Source organism: Gorilla gorilla, chromosome 2 (assembly GCF_029281585.2).
Source record: "Gorilla gorilla gorilla isolate KB3781 chromosome 2, NHGRI_mGorGor1-v2.1_pri, whole genome shotgun sequence".
Taxonomy (NCBI): Eukaryota; Metazoa; Chordata; class Mammalia; order Primates; family Hominidae; genus Gorilla; species Gorilla gorilla.
In genome coordinates, this window is record NC_086017.1 from 133,230,792 (window position 1) to 133,250,590 (window position 19,799).

At 38.7% G+C, this 19,799-nt stretch overlaps 1 protein-coding gene across 1 annotated transcript in view; it reads left to right on the top strand.

Moving 5' to 3' along the window:
- The first annotated feature begins 542 nt into the window (after positions 1 to 542).
- FAM162A (family with sequence similarity 162 member A) overlaps positions 543 to 19,799 on the top strand; it is a 28,412-nt gene continuing 9,155 nt past the window's right edge. Inside the window, exons 1-2 of the mRNA XM_004036175.4 lie at positions 543 to 1,024; positions 19,462 to 19,584. Of these exons, the coding sequence (XP_004036223.1) occupies positions 991 to 1,024; positions 19,462 to 19,584 (157 nt within the window). The 5' untranslated portion in view covers positions 543 to 990. The remainder of the gene's footprint in view (positions 1,025 to 19,461; positions 19,585 to 19,799) is intronic.

The following is a 19,799-nucleotide window of genomic DNA, read 5'->3' on the forward strand; positions in this document are numbered from 1 at the left end:
TGACCGCGGAGCCGCCTGACAAAAAATATAGTACGAGGGGAATCCTTAGGAAAGCTGAGTGCAAGGCTTGACTTCAACGTGGTCCGCATCCACCTCGAAACCTGTCACCCTGCTGTCCCAACCCTTTTAACATGTCCTGCTGGAACTGGGCCAGATACATGGATCAAAGATTGTCAGACCTTGAAGGGACTGTTTACTCCAATCCCATCTTTTCACAAAAGGGAAACAATTTCCTTGTGGTTCCCCTACCAGGTCGTTGAAGGAAATCTAGGCAAGTGAGGCCTTTCTAATACCTCTCACTCCAGTGCCTAACCTCCTCCCCCGACCCTGGAGCAGAGGGGTCTTTGTTAAGAATTTGGGACCACTAAGAAACGTCAAGAAAAAACGGCATTTCTGGCAGTGTGGGTGGGTATGAGTAAAGTGTTTAGGATGGAGATGATCAAATGTTTTTAGAAAATAGGTAAATAGAAAACAAATTGAAAACATACATGTTAATTTCTCAGATTAGCCTGAGGGATGCTCCAACAAGAGATAGGGCCACTGAGCAGAGTCCAATTATGTGTTTTCTGATAAAACCGTATGTTCATTGAAAACACTGGAAGAGCGGCATACTGGAATACTGGTTTATCTGGTGTATTTCGGGAGTTTACAGATCACGAAAGTTGCACATTTCCTTTCTATTTCACACAGGTACTCCCATGGGTACATATCCGCTAGGGCAAGGGCCCACGGCGCCACACTCCACAGGACCATTTCCGAGGCTGGCTCAGGACGCGGCGCCAGGGGCACTAGGCAGGCGCGGCGGGTCTCCAGCGCGTGGCGCACGTCCTGCACGCCCCGCACTGGCGCAGGCCTGTACAACGCGTCGCGCACGCCCCGCCCCCCGGCGCCGCCTGCGTCCTTCCCACTCCAACGCTGGGTGACATTGAGCTCACCAGCGCCACCGTCCCCGGCGAAGTTCTGCGCTGGTCGGCGGAGTAGTAGGTGGCCATGGGGAGCCTCAGCGGTCTGCGCCTGGCAGCAGGTGAGACGCCGGTCGGGATATGGGAGGTAGGGGAGCTGGCCCGGCCGCTGCGGGTGGGGGAATCCTGAAGCCTTCCTGGGCCCCGGAGTGGCTCCATTCCATGACGCACTTTCTCGGTTCCTCGGAATCCTACCTACTTAGTAGCCATGTGGGAGGGAACTAGGTGAGCAGCTGCTGATAGACATTGGAGACTGCCCGTGAATTACCCTCATCTCCATCCACCCAGCTCCCACCAACTTAACTGCCCATGTGCCTACCCTTCTCCCCACCCCCGTCCTCAGCCTCCCCTGAGCTCAGTCTGTAAAGCATCTACTATCCCTAGACCTCCCCTTAGCCCATGCATTCAGCTTTCCACCGTAACCTCCCCTATCTATTGCTCTCCTTGAGTCTTCCCTCTTCCCCTGCTCCTTCCTCTCTGGAGTTTATCCCAGAAAACCTCCAGTCTGAAGTTTCCCCACTCATGAAATGTCTGATTAGGCCAAGGATTTAGGTCTTAGAGATTAATAATAATTGTTTTTTTAAAATGGAGGATACATTACTTTTAAACACTTATACAATTAATTGATTCGAATTTCTTGGAGGAAAGTGTGTAATTGAAGGATCTGCAGTTTGTTTTGGTGGTAGACATTTGTGTGATGACTATTTTGGACTTAGGTAATGAAAGCTTAATTCTTTTTTTTTGGGAGAACCAACAGAACCTTGGCATAGTAGGGGTTGAGAAATCAGGGGGCTTGCATTTTGACTCTTTTCTAGGTACCAGAGATCTTTTGTTCAATGACACGTACTACATTATTAAAAAGTTGTTAATTCAATTTTTAAAGGAAAAATAGCCCCAAACTTGGCTGTTCAAATAATATAAATGTATATTGTAAATGTAAATGAAGTAATGCAAAAAAAAAGAGTGAATGTTGCATAGTTTCACAAGTTTGATACATAACCTTCCCCGCCTCAAGATTATCCTTTACACAGCTTATCTGGTGTTCCAGTGGAGAATGGACTGGAAAACATGTCTCAAACTAGAGAGTATTATTATATTTACTTCCTTTAAAAGCAAACACTTCTTCCACTAAAATCCTCAATACTATGATTTCATTGATTTTGTCAGTTTTGTTGAACTAATTCACCTAAAATATCTTCTGTACATCCTATTAACATTATGAAGCTTTTCAACAAGGCAAGTGAAAGGATCATTCCTCTGTAAAAAAGTTAAAATGGAATGCATGAAAAGAACTTTGACATCTTGGAACTACTTTGACATCTTTGAACTAATACTGAGTATATTGTAAGTAGTTCATATTCTTGTTTTGAGAATATATTTATGCATCTTGCATAAATTTATTTTTGCATCTCTGCAAACTTCTGATATGTAAAAACTTCACTATTGACCACTTAACCAAAGCAGAATTCCTTGAGTGATTTAAGAACAATTTATTTTACTTCAGATATAAAATTTTTAATAGCACACTAAGGATGTTATATGAGCAGCTCTCTCCATATGATCTTCCACGAATGTCTGATGCTTTGTGAGCAACTCCGCAACAACCTATACTGCCTTTCACCCACTTCATAGCTAAACACTTTCATATACATTATTTTGTTGGATGGATTTCTCATAGCAGCCCTCTCAGGTAAGTCTTATTCCTCCCACACTTTATAAATGAAGAAACATAGGTCAGAGATGACTTGTCCAGGATCTCTTTGCGAGAAAATGTTAGAGCCAGGAGAGGGTACCCTTTAATTCTGGAATTTTTGTGCTTTTTGCTGTTGTTCAAGCTGTTCACTCAGGGGCTGTGCGTGTGTGAATTTGTCATGACTAATTGGATCTCATTAATCTGAAACGGAAGAGTCATGAAATGCAGATTTAGTTCTGAAATGAAAGTACACCTTCATGTGCAAATGGCTTTTCAAGAAAGAAGACTGCTTTAATAAGCAGCCTTAGCCAAAGGAATGAAAGATCAAATAGAAATGTAGGCTCAGTGTGGTGGCTCACACCTGCTATCCCAGCACTTTGGGAGGCTGATACTGGAGGATTGCTTGAGACCAGAAGTTTGAGACCAGCCTGGCTAACTTAGCAAGACCCTGTCTCTACAAAAAAAACTTTTAAAAATTAGCTGGGCATGGTGGCTCAAACCCATAGTCTCAGCTACTCAGGAGGCTGAGGCAAGAGGATCACTTGAGCCCAGAAGTTTGAGGCTGCATTGAGCTATAATACGATCATGCTACCACATTCCAGTCTGGACAACAGAGTGAGACCCTGTCTAAAAAAAAAAAAAAAAAAGAAAGAAAGAAAAGAAGCATAATCTAGGCATACCTTACTTATCCAGAATATTTGGAATAAGATTCTCTAGGTAAGTGAAATTTCAGATGATCAAAACTTAACCTTATAAATGATGGACCTTTACTTTTGTTTCTGTTGGAAATCTTTGGTATACTCCCTTAGCAAACAATATAGCAAACATAATATAGGCTTTTATGAGCTCGAATTTGTTGTTTTGTAGATGTAGTTGTAGATACAGATCGGGGTTGTTAACTTGTGGTACTGGACACTTCCACATTTGAGAGGTCCTGTGAACTTCTCAAATTTTTATGATTGTATACCATTTTTGAGAGAGAGGGTCCATATTTTATATCTGCTACTCAGAGCAGTTCATGCTCTTTAAGTTAAAAAGCACTGATACAGATGATTAGGAACTAAATGGCCATTTACCCACACTACGCTGGGTTTCATAAGGGTAAACACTGGATCTGTGTTGTTTTTACTCAGTCCTTACCACTTATTGGTGTTCAGCTCATAGTAGACAGGTAATACATATTTTTTGGATGAAGGATGCTAGGAAATATCTTGGAACATTCTGCAAATGTAAGGTGAGTTTTCACACCTGTTTTCTCCTGAAAGAATAAAATAGATATAACTTTTAGGATATTGTATCTTTCCACAGAATGATTATTAGTTCAAAGGAATGGAATGACGTTACAAGAATGTTTCTTACTGAAAGAAAGTTTTGCTGCCCTAAACTCTGTTGACTGGTCAGATTTGAAAATGAATTTGTTACCGTCATTGTTACCAATGTAATGGACTATGGGCTGCCTTCCTTTTAGTTTAACCCACATCTCAGAGCATTAGAGTAGAGAGGTATCTTAGAAGTCAGGTAATTTAGTCCTCTAATTTTTACAGATGAGGAAACTTAAGGGCCAAGAAGGGAATCACCTTGCCAAGGATCACACAGGTACAGACCTGGGACATAGCCAATATCCCCTGGCTCCCATTCTGATTTTATTTCTACCACATTCTGCTACCTTATTCTTTTTGTTTGTTCTTGCTAACCAGACCTAAATGAGAAGGTACCCATTTTAACTACCCCCACCTTTGGTTTTGCTTATTGCTCCTTTCCAGGTCTTACTAAGTATTTATTGAGTACACAATGGATGACCTGTGTGTATACTGTGAAGGCTCTAAAATGAATGGACTGCCCCACTCCTAGGGCTGATTTATTACAATGAACAAACAAACATATATAATATACCATTGGCTTCAAGAATTCTGAGGTTCTTGAAGGCTCCATTGAAATAAAGGGGTGTGAGAGTGATGTGAGCACATGTAGGGGCGGTAATGAGTTGTGAGCACATGTAGGGGTGGTAATGAGTCTGAAAAAGGATACGAGAGAGGAAAGATTACCTTAGGGATTTTGATCAGGAGGTAATAGGAGGTGAAGTGTAGTGTTTGGAGATGTTTGAACCAAATGAATTTGGACCAAAAAAACCTTTTAGCAGGAGAAGTAACACAAGAAACATTTCTGGAAAATTAACACAGCAACTACATACCAGTTGAATTGCTGCTACCTATGAAGATATTACAGTAACTGATGTGTGAGGTGATGATGGAAATAACGAATATATTTAGGAAGTGTCTTGAAGAAAGGATGAGTTTGGAGATACTGAGTAAGGAAATACTTAAAGACAAGTTTTTTAATGTTGAGGACTACAGAAGTATTGCCTCATTGTCAGAAATAAGAAAGTTGGAAAAATAATCAGAAACGCCATCAAAGATTTGTATTAGTTTGGCAGAGAAGATGGTGCATTATTGAGTAGGTTTAGGTGGCACTGAGTTATAGGTTGTGAGAGGTTGAAGACCTGAGGGCAAAGGAAGAGTAAAGTTATGGAGATAAAGATATGGGAGCAATTAGTCTGGAGTTGATTTTTAAAACAGAATGGAGGAGTCCTTCCAGAGAGTAGTAGCACAGAATAGAAGCAAGGACTAAGCCTTGGAGGTGTGACATGGTGTAAATAATAGGAACTGGGAAAGAAGACATGAAAGAAGATTGGTCATAGAGGTTGGAGATGAAGTGAGAGAATTTGGTGGTACAATGTAAGGAGGCATTGAATCCTTGTAGAAAGATGAGATCAGTCGAATCAAATGGCCACAAAAATGGGAAGAGTAGAGTCAGAAGGGCTAATGATGAGAATCTAAAAAAATGTATTCATGACCGGGCGCAGTGGCTCAAGCTTGTAATCCCAGCATTTTGGGAGGCCGAGGTGGGCGGATCACGAGGTCAGGAGATCGAGACCATCCTGGCTAACACGGTGAAACCCTGTCTCTACTAAAAACACAAAAAATTAGCCGGGCGTGGTGGTGGGTGCCTGTAGTCCCAGCTACTCAGGAGGCTGAGGCAGGAGAATGGCGTGAAGCCGGGAGGCAGAGCTTGCAGTGAGCTGAGATCACACCACTGCACTCCAGCCTGGGCAACAGAGCAAGACTCCGTCTCAAAAAAAAAAAAATGTATTCATATGACTAGAAAGAGGTCACTAATGTTGGTAGAGTAATTTTAGTAAAATGATTGGAGAAGGAAACATTGTAGCAAAATAAAGTGTGGGTGGTGAAGTGAAGCAGTAGATACATGCCATTTATTCAATCATTTGAGCTATGAAAAAGAGGAAATAAGAATTTTATTAATAGGACCTGTTGAGAACAAGTGAATGCTTTGTCCAACATAGTGGACCTTCAGTGTTATTGTAGAGTAATAAGACAGAATTCTCATTAACTACTAGTAGAAGTTACTGGAGAAGTAGTCAGCCTTTCTGGAAAGTAGTATAGATGGATAGATAGATAGATGGAAACTTAAAGGGGTTCATACCCTTTTACCCTTCACTTCCAGGATTTTATTCCAAGGAAATAATCAGAAATACCATCAAAGATGTATGTAGAGAACTGTTCATTGAAACATTACTTATAACACTGAAAAATTGGAAAGAAATAAAGTTGTAGGGAATTACTACATTCAGATTATAGCTGTGTGTTGGGTTTTATACAGCTATTAAAAGTATTAATATCTTGGAAAGTATTTGTGACATAGCAAGATACAGTATTATCTGATTATGAAAAATGTATATGTTTTATGTAAGTATAGGAAAGGTCTGAAAAGAAATATTAATGCACCAAGTTGTTATCCCTAAGTGCTATGATTATGAGTGCTTTTATTTTTCTTCACATCTTTTTTCAACTTCCAAATTTTCTGTAATGAGCAAGTGTTACTTTTATCATTTAAAGTTTGTTTTACTAAAAGCTTTTTACATAATAACATGGTGTATAACAACTTGGTGGTACAAAGGTTTTTACATAGTGAGACCCGATCTCTACAAAACAAATTTTTTTAATTAGCTAGACATGGTGGCATCTGCCTGTGGTCCCAACTACTCCAGAAGATGATACAGGAGGATCGCTTGAGCCCAGGAGTTCAAAGTTAGAGTGAGCTATGATCGCTCCACTGCCCTTTACCCTAGGTGACAAAGTGAGACCTTGTCTCTAAAAAAAAAAAATAAGTTTCTTAGTTTTGATTTTAAAGATGGGGGAGATAACATTTGGCAGGAAAAAGGCAGTGGAAAGTAAGGATAAGTTTGGTACGACATCCCTCAGCAGAGGGATTACTACTTAAGAATAAAGGAAGACTGGTATTTCTCCAAGCCTGCAGGGAAGGATGAGAAAACGGATATAGGGAGTCTGTTTCTGTCACAAAGCCCAGGTCAACAGCTAAGGCCTAGAGAGTTTCAGATAGACAGTCTGGGGAGTGGGTTGTAATATTGATTCTCTGATTCCCAGAGAGTTATATCTCCAGTCACATCACCTATGGTTTTCTCCAAGAGGACCTTGAAAGATTCTGAGAAAGAAAAAGCATCCCTACCTTTCCTCACTGTCTATCATGGGGTTGGAAAGGATATTTATGGAAAGGAGGGGACTACCAGGAGAGAAGCCGGTACTTCAACCAGCCTCATCCTGGCTGACCACTATAGCCTCCAGCTACCAATGATATTTCTAAGGCACTGGTTTTCAGATTATGGGTCCCCCATAGCAGAAGTTTCACCATTACCTGGGCAATTGTTAGAAGTGCACATTCTCAGGTTCTGTCCATACTTACTGTATCAGTTGGGTCCAGTAATCTGTTTCACAGGGTCCCCCAGGTGATTTCGATAGATAAAAAAGTTAAGAACCTTTACTCTTAAGATTAGCCGTTTGCCACCCAGAGCCTTAGAGACAGCTGTGAGGCTTCATCTTAACTTCCTGCTAGGGCCCTGGAGACACAGAACTGGTCAGCCAGGGACAAGCTGTTAAGTCCAGCTAGAGGGTTAAAGGGCTGTTTTTCTTTTGGTTTGTATGTTTTTAATCGTGATCCACCAGAGGATGGAAAATTTCTGGCTTGGACGTCTGGTCAATATATTCTGTCTCTTTGAGAGAAAACGAAGGTCTTAGTAATGATATTAAAGCTTGTTTATGCTTTCATGTTGTTATAATTGCAAAATAAAAACCAAGACCACATCAAATACTTCAGACATTTTTTAGTGATAACTTTTTTACATTTTAAATTTTATTTTATTTTATTTTATTTTTGAGAGAAGGTCTGGCATTATCGCCCAGGCTGAAGTGCAGTGGCATGATCTCAGCTCTCTGCAACCTCTGCCTCCAGGGCTCAAGCCACCCTCCTGCCTCAGCCTCCTGAGTAGCTGGGACCACAGGCACATGCCACTGCACCCAGCTAGTTTTTGTATTTTTTGTAGAGGTGGGGTTTCACTATGTAGTGATAACATTTTTAAAAATATTTTTTAAGCAAGACCTCATCTTTAAAAAAATATTTTTACATTAGTCTATTATTCTAATATCTATAATAAGATAATATTTGTGTATGTTTTAATCAGCATTTATACTGTAGGGAGGTAAAAGTTATTAGCATACAATATGAAGTTGTAGTAAGAAAAAGTTGGGAGATACAGTCTGATCTAGGTGAACCTCTCATGTCTCCAAGTCCCTACCCTCCGTGACTACCTCAGTACCTCTCTCACATCAAATTCTACTTGTCTTCCCATTATTCATTCTGTTCTGGCCATACTGGCCTCCTCTTTATGGGCTCTAGAATCTTTTAGGGTCTTTGCATTTATAATTCTTTCTGTTTGGAATATTCTTCCACCAGATAGCTGCATAGCTAGCCCTTGCTTCCCTTCAAGAGTGACATTCTCACAGAGGACTTCCTAACTACTCTATGTAAAATTTCATACACAGCCCATTCCAAACACATACTTCATGTCCCCATTGTTTATTTTTTTCTCTCTGGCACTTAGTATCTAACATATGTATAACTTTCTCCCCAGTAGAATGCAAGTTCTATTGGCACAGATTTTTATCTTTTTTGTATATTGCCTAAAACAATGCCTGGCACATAGGAAGTACTTTGTTGAATGAATTACTCCAACATACATCGATGTCACTGATAGTAGGTATACATGTTAGCATTTTTTGCTTTATTATTTCTCAAACTGAGCTAGCCGAGAGGCGGTTTGTCTTCTGTTCTCCTAAACTGCCTTTGTTCTATAATTAGGAGGGATGGGAAAGGACAGCTGTCTTAGGAAATAATTATTGATTCTTTTTCTGTTTAAAGAGCAGAGTCCTTCTAGCTTGCTGCCGGTTAACCTTGTTCCTTTTGTAAGTGCCTGCCAAAGGAGGAATGGGATAGCATTGTGTGAGATGGGGCCTTGTAGGTCACATTAAACCAGTGGTTCTCTGGGGAGATGAAAAAGTCCTGGAGATGGATAGTAGTAATAGTTGCACAGCAGTGTAAATGTACTTAATGCCACTGAATTGTACACTTAAAATAATTAAAATGGTAAATTTTATGTTATGTATATTTAACCACGTCTTAGGGGAGAGAAAAGCCTAGGTTCTCAAAGTATAGTCCAGAACCAGCAGTAGCAGTATCACCTAGGAACTTGTTAGAAATGCAAATTCCCAGCCTCCATTCCAGAACTGTGGATGCAGAAACTGGAGGTAGACAGCCTCATGATTTGTATTTTAACAAGGCATTCCTCTGATTCACGCTAAACACTAAAACACGAAAATTTGAGGATCACAGGATTTAATAATTGTGTCTTAATCCTGAGTGCTATGAAAATCTATTGAAGAGTTTCATAGACTTTTCCCATGGCCTCATAACTGCATAATTACCTTTGTCAGAAATCCTGACCACATTAGGGGTAAAATTGAAAAGTGTTCTAGAAGTTTTATCAAAGTTAATGTTTTACATAATATTTCAAAAAAAAAAATAAACTTAACAGTTAGAGAGCCTGCTGTGTTTCAAGCATCTTACCAGATGCTCCCATATTTGGTTTTCCATTTAACCCTCAAATCAACTTTGGTACAAGAAACACTGCATTATCCACATTTTAAATGAGGAAACAAGCTAAAAGCAGTTAATTTATCTCCTTTCCACTAGGTGGCACTGATGTTGTGTTTACCAGATCCAGGCAAAGCTTTCTGGGATTTATAGCCCTAGAAAACGAAATAAATGAGGCCTTTTATGAAAAAGACCGTGTGCCAGGTAACCACAAATAGAGATTCCAACTTCTGTTGTGTCGAGAGTAAGGACCTCTGAAAATCCATTTTTACCTAAAAGTAATGATAACACTGCCAGAAGTTGGCAGAAGCAACTTTTCCAGAACTCTGGAAAATTACCAGGCATTTGTGACAATCTGAGGAGCATTTATCCAAAAAAAAAAAAGACTGAAATCGTGGTAGGACAGCAAGTCTTGTGGAGTTTTAACTTGCTTTATTCCTGTCTTCTTTCAGCTTCACAATAGCCTTGAAAACCAACAGCCTCACAAATCACAGTTACTTTGAAAACCAGCAGCCTTGCAGGCACTGAAGAAGGCAGAATGGGTTTAAGAGTTCTCCAAAACTTCCAGCTGCAGAGAATCGTTACTATTTGACTTGTCTGACAGTTCGCTAGAAACCCCACTCACAGGGCTTATCTTTTTTCACCTGACTTGGAGTTTATTCACTGCAAACAGTGTTTTCCCTGGTGCATTTGTTGAAAATAATCAGCAGCACTTGTTTGACATAACATGGAGTGAGTAACAGCTGGGTCAAACAAGAAGCTGGGGAATGAGATGTCCATCCTGACATCTGGAAAGCTCTGACATATTTCTAGAATGTAATATGTGTAAGGTTGGACACGTTTTCCAGGAAAAACCTGAGAGGTCTCTAAGCTCTCACTTCACATTTAGTCTCTGTCCAAGCACGAATGGAAGGTGTGTTAGGCCAGTCTCGCATTGCTAAAAAGAAATACCTACGACTAGGTAATTTATAAAGAAAAGCAGTTTAATTGGCTCATCGTTCTTCAGGCTGTACAGGAAACATGATACTGGCATTTGTCCAGTTTCTAGGGAGGCCTTAGGAAACTTACAATCATGGTGGAAGGCGAAGGGGGAGCTGGCATGTCACATGTCCAGAGCAAGAGCAAGAGAGATCAGGGAGGTGCCACACACTTTTAAACGACCAGATCTCATAAGAACTCACTATCACGAGGACAGCACCAAGAAGGACGGTGCTAAACTATTCATGAGAAATCCACCCCCATGATCCACTCACTTCCCACCAGGCCACACCTCCAACACTGGGGGTTACATTTCAACATGAGATTTGGGTGGGGGTACAGATCCAAACTATATGAGAAGGCTAAGGCAGTGTTGCAAACTGCCTGCCTGAGGGTAGAAGACATGCCCCAACATGCACACACAGCCCATAGGCAAACACTTAATAAACTTAAAGGCATTTATTAGTCTCTCCAGTTACTAGCTGACCGCTAAGATAACCAGACAGACCTCTGTGGCCAAACACACAAAGGATACAAGGAGAGACTATGAACAACTCTATGCCAAAAATTACATAAACCAGATGAAATGGACACACTTTTAGAAAAAGAAAAATTATCAAAACTAAGTCAAGAAAAAATAAAATATCTGAAAAGTCCTGTAACAGGAGATTGAACTAGTGATTTTAAAACTTCCTGCAAAGAAAAAGTCCAGGCCCAGATGGCTTCAATTGTGCATTCTACCAAACATTTAAAGAAAAAAATAGAATTAATCTTTCACAAATTCTTCCAAAATACAAAAGAGGAGGGATCACTTCCCAATACATTTGATGAGGCCACATTATCCTCATACCAAACCCCTCCCAAAAAAATCTTAAGAAAACTATAGACCCATATATATCCCTTAGGAATATTGATGCAGAAATCCTCAAGAACTGCTACAAAATGAATCCAGTGACATGAAAAATTATAGACTGATCAAGTGGGATGTATGCTAAAAATGTAAGGTTAGGACTCCTGACTCAACATCATTCACCATGTTAATAGAATAAAGGAAAAAAACACATAACCACATCAGTAAACACAGAAAAAGCATTTGACAAAATGCAACTCCTCTTCATTATAAAAACACTCAGAAACTATGAATAGAAAGGAACTTCCTCAACCTGATAAAGGGCATTAAATGAAAAACCCACAACTAACATCTGACTTAATGGTGAAAGGCTGAATGCATTTCCCCCATGACATGACAAGGATGTCCATTTTCAACAGACATTTCTGTTCAACACTGTACTTACTGGAGGTTCTCGTTAGGGAATTTAGGCAGGAAAAACAATAAGTGGCAAAAGAAGTAAAACTATATTCCCAGATAACATGATCATGTATATAGAAAATCCTAAGGAATACACACACACATACCCTATTAGACTAAATGTTGAACAGTTTTGCAGTATGCAAGATAAATGGGCAATAAATAATGCAAACATGAAGAAAATTCCATTTATAATAGCATCAAAAAGAACAACGAAGTTTAAAACATACTCTGGAAATTGCAAAAACACTACTGAAAGAAATTAAAGAAGACCCAAATAAATGGAAAGACATCCCATGTTCATGGTTTGAGAGACTTAATATTTTTAAGATGGAAGAATTCCTCAAATTGATCTACGGATTCAACACAATCCCCAACAAAATCCCAGCTGGGGTCTTTGCAGAGATTGACAAGCTGATCCTCAAATTCATACAGAAATTTAGAAATTTAAGGGACCCTGAGTAGGCAAACTAATCTTTAAAAAGAAAAGCCAAGTTGGATGACTTATACTTCCTGATTAAAAACTTAACTACAAAGCTGTAATAATTAAGACAGTGTGGTGCTGGCATAAGGACAGACATTTAGATCAGTGGAATAGAATTGATAGTCCAGAAATATACTCTCATATTTACAGTCAATTGATTTTCTGTATTGCGCTAAAACAACTCAGTGCGGAAAAGAACAGTCTTTTAAACAAGTGGTGCTGGGAGAACTGGATATTTACATGCCAAAGAATGAATTTGGATCCTTTCCACAGAAAGTATACTAGTATAACTCAAAATGGATTACGGACCTAAATGTTAGAGCTAAAACTATAAAATTCTTAGAATATAGGAGTAAATCTTTGTGATATCGTATATGGCACCAAAACCTCAAGCAATAAAAGAAAAGATGGATAAACTGGACCTCACCCAAATTAAATTTTTTTGTACTTCAAAGGACATCATCAAGATAGTGAAAAGATACTCATGGAGTGGGAGACTATATTTGCAAAGTACATATCAGATAAGGAAAGAACTCTTACAACTCAAAAATAAAAAGACATAACCCTACTTAAAAAAAAATAGGCAGAGGACCTAAATAGATGTTTCTCCAGAGAAGATATGCAAATGGCCAATTAGTACATGAAAAGATCCTCATTATTACTCATTAGATAAATGTAACTTAAGACTACAATGAGATACCACTTCATACCTACTGGGACAGTTATAATCAAAAAGAATAACAAATGTGGGTATGGATGTGAAGAAATTGGAACCCTCATATATGGAAATGTGAAATGTTACAGCCACTTGGAAAATGGTCTTGTAATTCCTTAAATGATTAAATGGAGAGTTATATCACCCAGTTGTTTCACCCCTTAGTATATACCCCACAAATGAAAATACATGTTCCTCAAAAACTTGTACACAAATGTTTATAACAGCATTATTCATAATAGCCAAAAAGTGGAAACCACCTAAATGTCCATTAGTTGACTAATGTGTAAACAAACTCTGGTATAGTGGAATAAAATTTGTCAATAAAAAGGAATCAAGTGCTGACAAATGCTACAACATGGATGAACCTTGAAAATATAAGTAAAAGAAGACAGTCATAAAAGGCCACATGTATGATTCCATTTATATAAAATGTCCAGAATATGCAAATCCATAGAGACTGAAAGTAAATTAGTGACTTTCTAGGGTTGGGGGAAGGAGGAAACGGAATGACTGCTAATGTATTCAGGATTTCTTTCTGGGGTGATGAATGTCTTCTGGAATTAGTAGTGATCAATACACAACTTAGTGAATATATGAAAACCACTGAATTTAACACTTTAAAAGTGAGTTTTATGGTAGGGAATTATGTATCAATAAAAGTATTATTTTAAAAATCTTAACAACCATGAACATATTTTCATGAGAAGTCCACAGTAGTGTCTTTTAAATTGTTATGTTCAAAAAAATTTTTTTTTAAACAGCAAGAGGGAAAAGTAAGGAAATGATGCTTTTCACCATCATTGGGAAAACCGCCTCTGTAACCATATTTTACTCCTACTGCCTCTCTCACCTCCCCTTATTGCTCCAAACTCTGAGGCTGCAAGACACCGAAGTGGGAGTTTGGAACTTCCAAGGCACAGTCTTTTTATCTATTAGCAAATTCATTTTTAACCACAAAGGGCTGAGGGCACACTCTTACTGCATTCAATACAAGTCTTGGACATTCCATTTCTGTCATCTAGAGCATCATATAGTGGCAAAGCCCTAGTCAGGTTTATCTCTGGTGCCTTTCCAGCTTTCATTTCTGTTCCACTCCTCCACATCCTAGGGACTCAGGGGCTCTTAGGTGTCTTCTGATTCTCAGGAGCCTATACCAGACCTGGCCTCATCTGCACCACAATCCCAAGATCAGAATTACTCTCCTTTTCTCCCACCTGATCAAAACTATTTCTGGTTGTCTCTGCTTCTGATTTTAATTAATTAAAATTATTCATGCTAAAGCTGAAGGTAAGAATTGCTAATCAAAACTAATTTCTTAAATGTATTTATTTTATGAAGGTATTTCCTAGCTTTGTTCACTGAAAAGGCAAAAACAGTGACAAACTGAAAAAAAATGAGCCCCCACTAAGGAGTCTCTAAAAACATTTCTTTAAAAGAACCACAGCCCATTGGGAGGAATGTGTGATTCCAAGTCGGGCAGAAAACATTTAAAATCAGTCTGGAATATCTTGTTAGAAAGAGAGCTATCAATGACCACTGAGGATGTGTTGAAAGGACTCGGGAGCCAACTTAGAAGGGTTCCCAATGGGATTAAAAGGAACAACTGAAACAGTCTAGAGCACATCACGTGTAAAAATGCAACGTAAGGAAGTGCAAGAAAACCAATTTGTTCATTTTAAAACTGACAAAGGGAAAGAATCCAGCATTTATTCCACATTTTCTGCATGGCTTATGCCTTAAGATAACCAAATAGTTAATGTGAAAGGGGAGAATACCACCATTTTGCAATCCCTAATGAAATAAATGGATCTAGGTAATAATCACCATTGTCTGCTAAAAAAAAAATAGATGAAAGGTTGATGGGGAACTTTCTAAAAGGTGAATCAGACTGATAGCATGTACTGAACAATCTTAATATGAAAAGAGACAAAATTGGCATATGCCTATTGATGTGGCATAATAAGACAGACACAATACCACCTATGACATTCTTGCTAAAAGATCTAATCTAAATCTTTCAAGCCTCAAAAATCTGTTTACAAGGAATAGAGGAGTTTGGAGAATATGTTGGACAACACCATGTGGGTGTGATAAGCAAAATCTAAAATTGAGGGACACTATAGGACTAAAGACTGGTTTCTTTAACAAATTATTTTAAAAAGTAAGAGGGGAGACCTATAGATTTAAAGAAACTCAGGAAGCATCAGCCATATTCAGTTTGTGCACCTATTTTGAATAAGCCAACTGTAAAAAAAAAAATGAGCCTATCAGAAATTTCATCTTAATAGGATTTGATCATAATATACTGATAATAAGGAACATTTAAAAATTATATTAGTATTTCAGATATGATTTTGAAATACATACTGAAGTATTTGTGGATGAACTAATATAATATTTGGGATTTGCTTTAAAACAATCTAGTAAGGGGTAGATAGTAGATGCAGTTTAGGTTAAACGATATTTTAAAAATTTTTTAAGTTCAGGGCTACATGTGCAGGTTTGTTATATAGGTAAACTTATGTCACAGAGGTTTGCTGTACAGTTTATTTTGTCACCCAGGCACTAAGCCTAGCACCCATTAGTTATCTTTTCTGATCTTCTCCTCCCTACCACCCACAACCCTCAGGTAGGCCCCAATGTTTGTTGTTCCCTTCTGTTTGTCCATGTGTTCTCATTATTTAGCTCCCACTTATAAATGAGAACATGCAGTATTTGGTTTTCTGTTCCTGTGTTAGTTTGCTAAGGATAATGAATGACCTCCAGCTCCATCTGTGTTCCTACAGAGGACATGCTCTCATTCTTTTTTTATGGCCGTGTAGTATTCCATGGTGTATATGTACCACGTTTTCTTATTTTATTTATTTATTTTTTGAGACACAGTCTCACTCTTGCCCAGGTTGGAGTGCACTGTCATGATCTAGGCTCACTGCAACCTTCGGCTCCAGGGTTCAAGTGAGCAATTCTCATGCCTCAGCTACCCAAGTAGCTGGGATTACAGGCATGCACCACTGGGCCCAGCCTAAAGAAAAGACCACATTTTCTTTAACCAGTCTGCCATTGATGGACATTTAGGTTGATTCATGTCTTTACTGTTGTGGATAGTGCTGCAGTGAACATACACATTCATGTGTCTTTATGATAGAACATTTATATTCCTTTGGAGATATACCCAGTAATGGCATTGCTGGGTCTAATGGTAGTTCTGTTTTTAGGTCTTTGAGGAATCGCCGTACTTCTTTCCACAATGGTTGAACTAATTTATACTCCCATCAACAGCATCTAAGTGTTCCTTTTTCTCTGAAACCTCACCACAGCATCCCTTATTTTTTGACTTTTTAATAGCCATTCTGGCCAGGCGCGGTGGCTCATGCCTATAATCCCAGCACTTTGGGAGGCTGAGGCAGTCGGATCACCTGAGGTCAGGAGTTCAAGACCAGCCTGGCCAACATGGTAAAACCCCGTATCTACTAAAAATACAGAAATTAGGCAGGCGTGGTGGCAGACGCCTGTAATCCCAGCTACTCGGAAGGCTGAAGCAGGAGAATCGCTTGTACCTGGGAGGTGGAGGTTGCAGTGAGCTGAGACCACACCATTGCACTCCAGCCTGGGCAACAAGAGCAAAACTAAATAGCAAAGGCTTGGAACCAACCCAAATGCCCATCAGTGATAGAGTGGATAAAGAAAATGTAGCACATACACACCATGGAATACTATGCAGCCATAAAAAGGATGAGTTCATGTCCCTTGCAGGGACATGGATGAAGCTGGAAACCATCATTCTCAGCAAACTAACACAGGAACAGAAAACCAAACACTGCATGTTCTCACTCTTAAGTGGGAGCTAAACAATGAGAATACATGGACACAGGGAGGGAAACATCACACACCAGGGCCTGTCAGGGGGTGGGGGTTTAGGGGAGGGATAGCACTGGGAGAAATAGCTAATGTAGATGATGAGTTGATGGGTGCAGCAAACCACCATGGCATGTGTATACCTGTGTAACAAACCTGCATGTTCTGCACATGTATCCTAGAACTTAATAAATAAATAAATAAATAAAAAAGACTGAGAATGGCCGAGCACGGTGGCTCACACCTGTAATCCTAGCACTTTGGGAGGCTGAGGCAGGCGGATCACCTGAGGTCAGGAGTTTGAGACTAGCCTGACCAACATGGAGAAACCCCGTCTCTACTAAAAATATGAAAAAATTAGCTGGGCATGGTGGCAGGCACCTGTATTCCCAGCTACGTGGGAGGCTGAGGCAGGAGAATCACTTGAACCTGGGAGACAGAGGTTGCGGTGAGCCGAGATTGCCGCCACTGCACTCCAGCCTGGGCACCAAGAGCGAAACTCCATCTCAAAACAAAAAAAAAAAGACTGAGAATATAGTTACTATATAGAGATGTTCATTGGGGAGAAAGTCAATAGAGTCTTGAATATTCTCGTGATGTGCAGAATAATTGTGTAGAGATTATTTTAAATCATAAATACATCTTATATCTTAATATCTTAAATATGTTTTTTCCATATATACTTAAGATATTTCTATGAAAATGTCTTATCCTAATATTTGCCAACAAGAGTCTTGTGTGACCTTTTGAAAGTTGAGTAATAACTGTAATGCTGCTTTGCTTATTTTTCATAAAACAGTGATTTTCTTTAATATATCTGAAAATGCATTTTTCATTTATTTTTTCTTCTTATTATATGTATATATCAAGTGTGGCATTTGAGAGTCTGTTGATAAAATTTACAAAAGTAGAATTACAATTTTATGTTAATGATGAAAGAATGACTTATAATATTCACCTGATTGTATCTCTTATTTTGTGTGCTTTTGTTAAACATATGTCGATTTATTTTACCAACATTATTATATAGACAGAGAACTCCTTTTCTTTCAGGTTAGTTCATGTGATCCTGGTTAATGGAACATAAGTGAGATTTTATGGGTGACAGGGAGAGAGATCAGGCTTGACTTGAGAGCACGTGGGAAAAGAAGGGGGCTATCTCTTCACAAAGATTTAAGTATCTCATAAGAACTGTTTGCCAGTGCAATTATGAGTAAGTGTATTTGTGCCTAATTTTTATTTTTTAAAAGCTCAGGTGATTATAATTTCATCTGTGAAATGTTGGAAGTATAGTCTGATTAAAATAGTATATATCTAAAAAAAAAAATAACAGCCATTCTGGCTGGTTGTGAGATGGTATTGCATTGTGGTTTTGATTTGCATTTCTCTAGTGAGTGATGTTACTTTTTTTTCTGTATGCCTGTTGGCTGCACGTATGTCTTCTTTTGAAAAGTGTCTGCTCACGTCCTTTGCCCACCTTCTAATGGGCTGGTGTTTTTTTTCTTGATAATTTGTTTAAGTTCCTTATAGAGCTGGATATAGACCTTTGTCAGATGCATAGTTTGCAAAAATTTTGTCTCATTCTATAAGTTGTCTGTTTACTCTGTTGATAGTTTCTTTTGCTGTGCAGAACCTGTTTAGTTTCTGCACAGTAAAAGTTAAATTTATTAGATCCCATTTGTCCATTTTTGCTTTTGTTGCAGTTGCTTTTGGCATCTTCATCATGAAATCTTTGCCCATTCCTATGTCCAGAATGGTATTGCCTATTGTCTTCCAGGGTTTTTATAGAGGTTAAATGATATTTATTAGCCATATAGCGATCATTGTTGAAAATGGGTGATGAGTATATAGGGGTTCGTAATGCTACTATCTGTGCTTTCAGTTTAAATTTTTAAAATAAACTATATATATTATATATATAGTTTTAAAGTTATATGTAGTTCAAAACTACATCTAAAATTGATTTCTAATTAAGGACTTGTGGCTTGCAAGGAGCAAGGCTTTCTAGAGTCACTCGCTGACCACTGCAGCCCCCTAACCAGTTTATCAGCATCATATTGGCAACTTGGTGACCTAGTTTATCACTTTTGGGAGGTTACTAATCTTTACTTAAACAGCCCTGATGCCATAATACATAATATTGCCACCAGAGCCATTGTTATGATAAGACACATGTGGGAAGTACTTATTTAAAATTTACAGCTGATAACATTTTTATGTTGTAAATTCCTAATTTCCTAATCAATAAAACATTTATATTTTAAAACAGCATCAAGCATAGCACTTTAAATATAGTATGTGTATCTTACATATAGTAAATTCATTTCCTAAATGAACTAACTTTTATAAATGAAACGTAACTTGCGGGTATTTCTTATTTTGAGAAAACATCACATTTTCTTTCTTTCTTTCTTTGAAACATTTTTCTCTCTTTTTTAGGAAGCTGTTTTAGGTTATGTGAAAGAGATGTTTCCTCATCTCTAAGGCTTACCAGAAGCTCTGATTTGAAGAGAATAAATGGATTTTGCACAAAACCACAGGAAAGTCCCGGAGCTCCATCCCGTAAGTTTTTATTCTTTCTATTTATGGAGTTGGTAGCTCCCAAAGAGTAGGAAAACTTGGAATCAAAAGAACCCAAAAGAGAAGAGGTTCCTATATCATACCCTTCCATGTAGAGAGAACACATTGTGTTCACATTGTGCATGTGCACATGACCAATATGAGCACAACGTGGGAGGCCTGATGGAGGCCCATGTTCCTACATCATGCAACGCGGG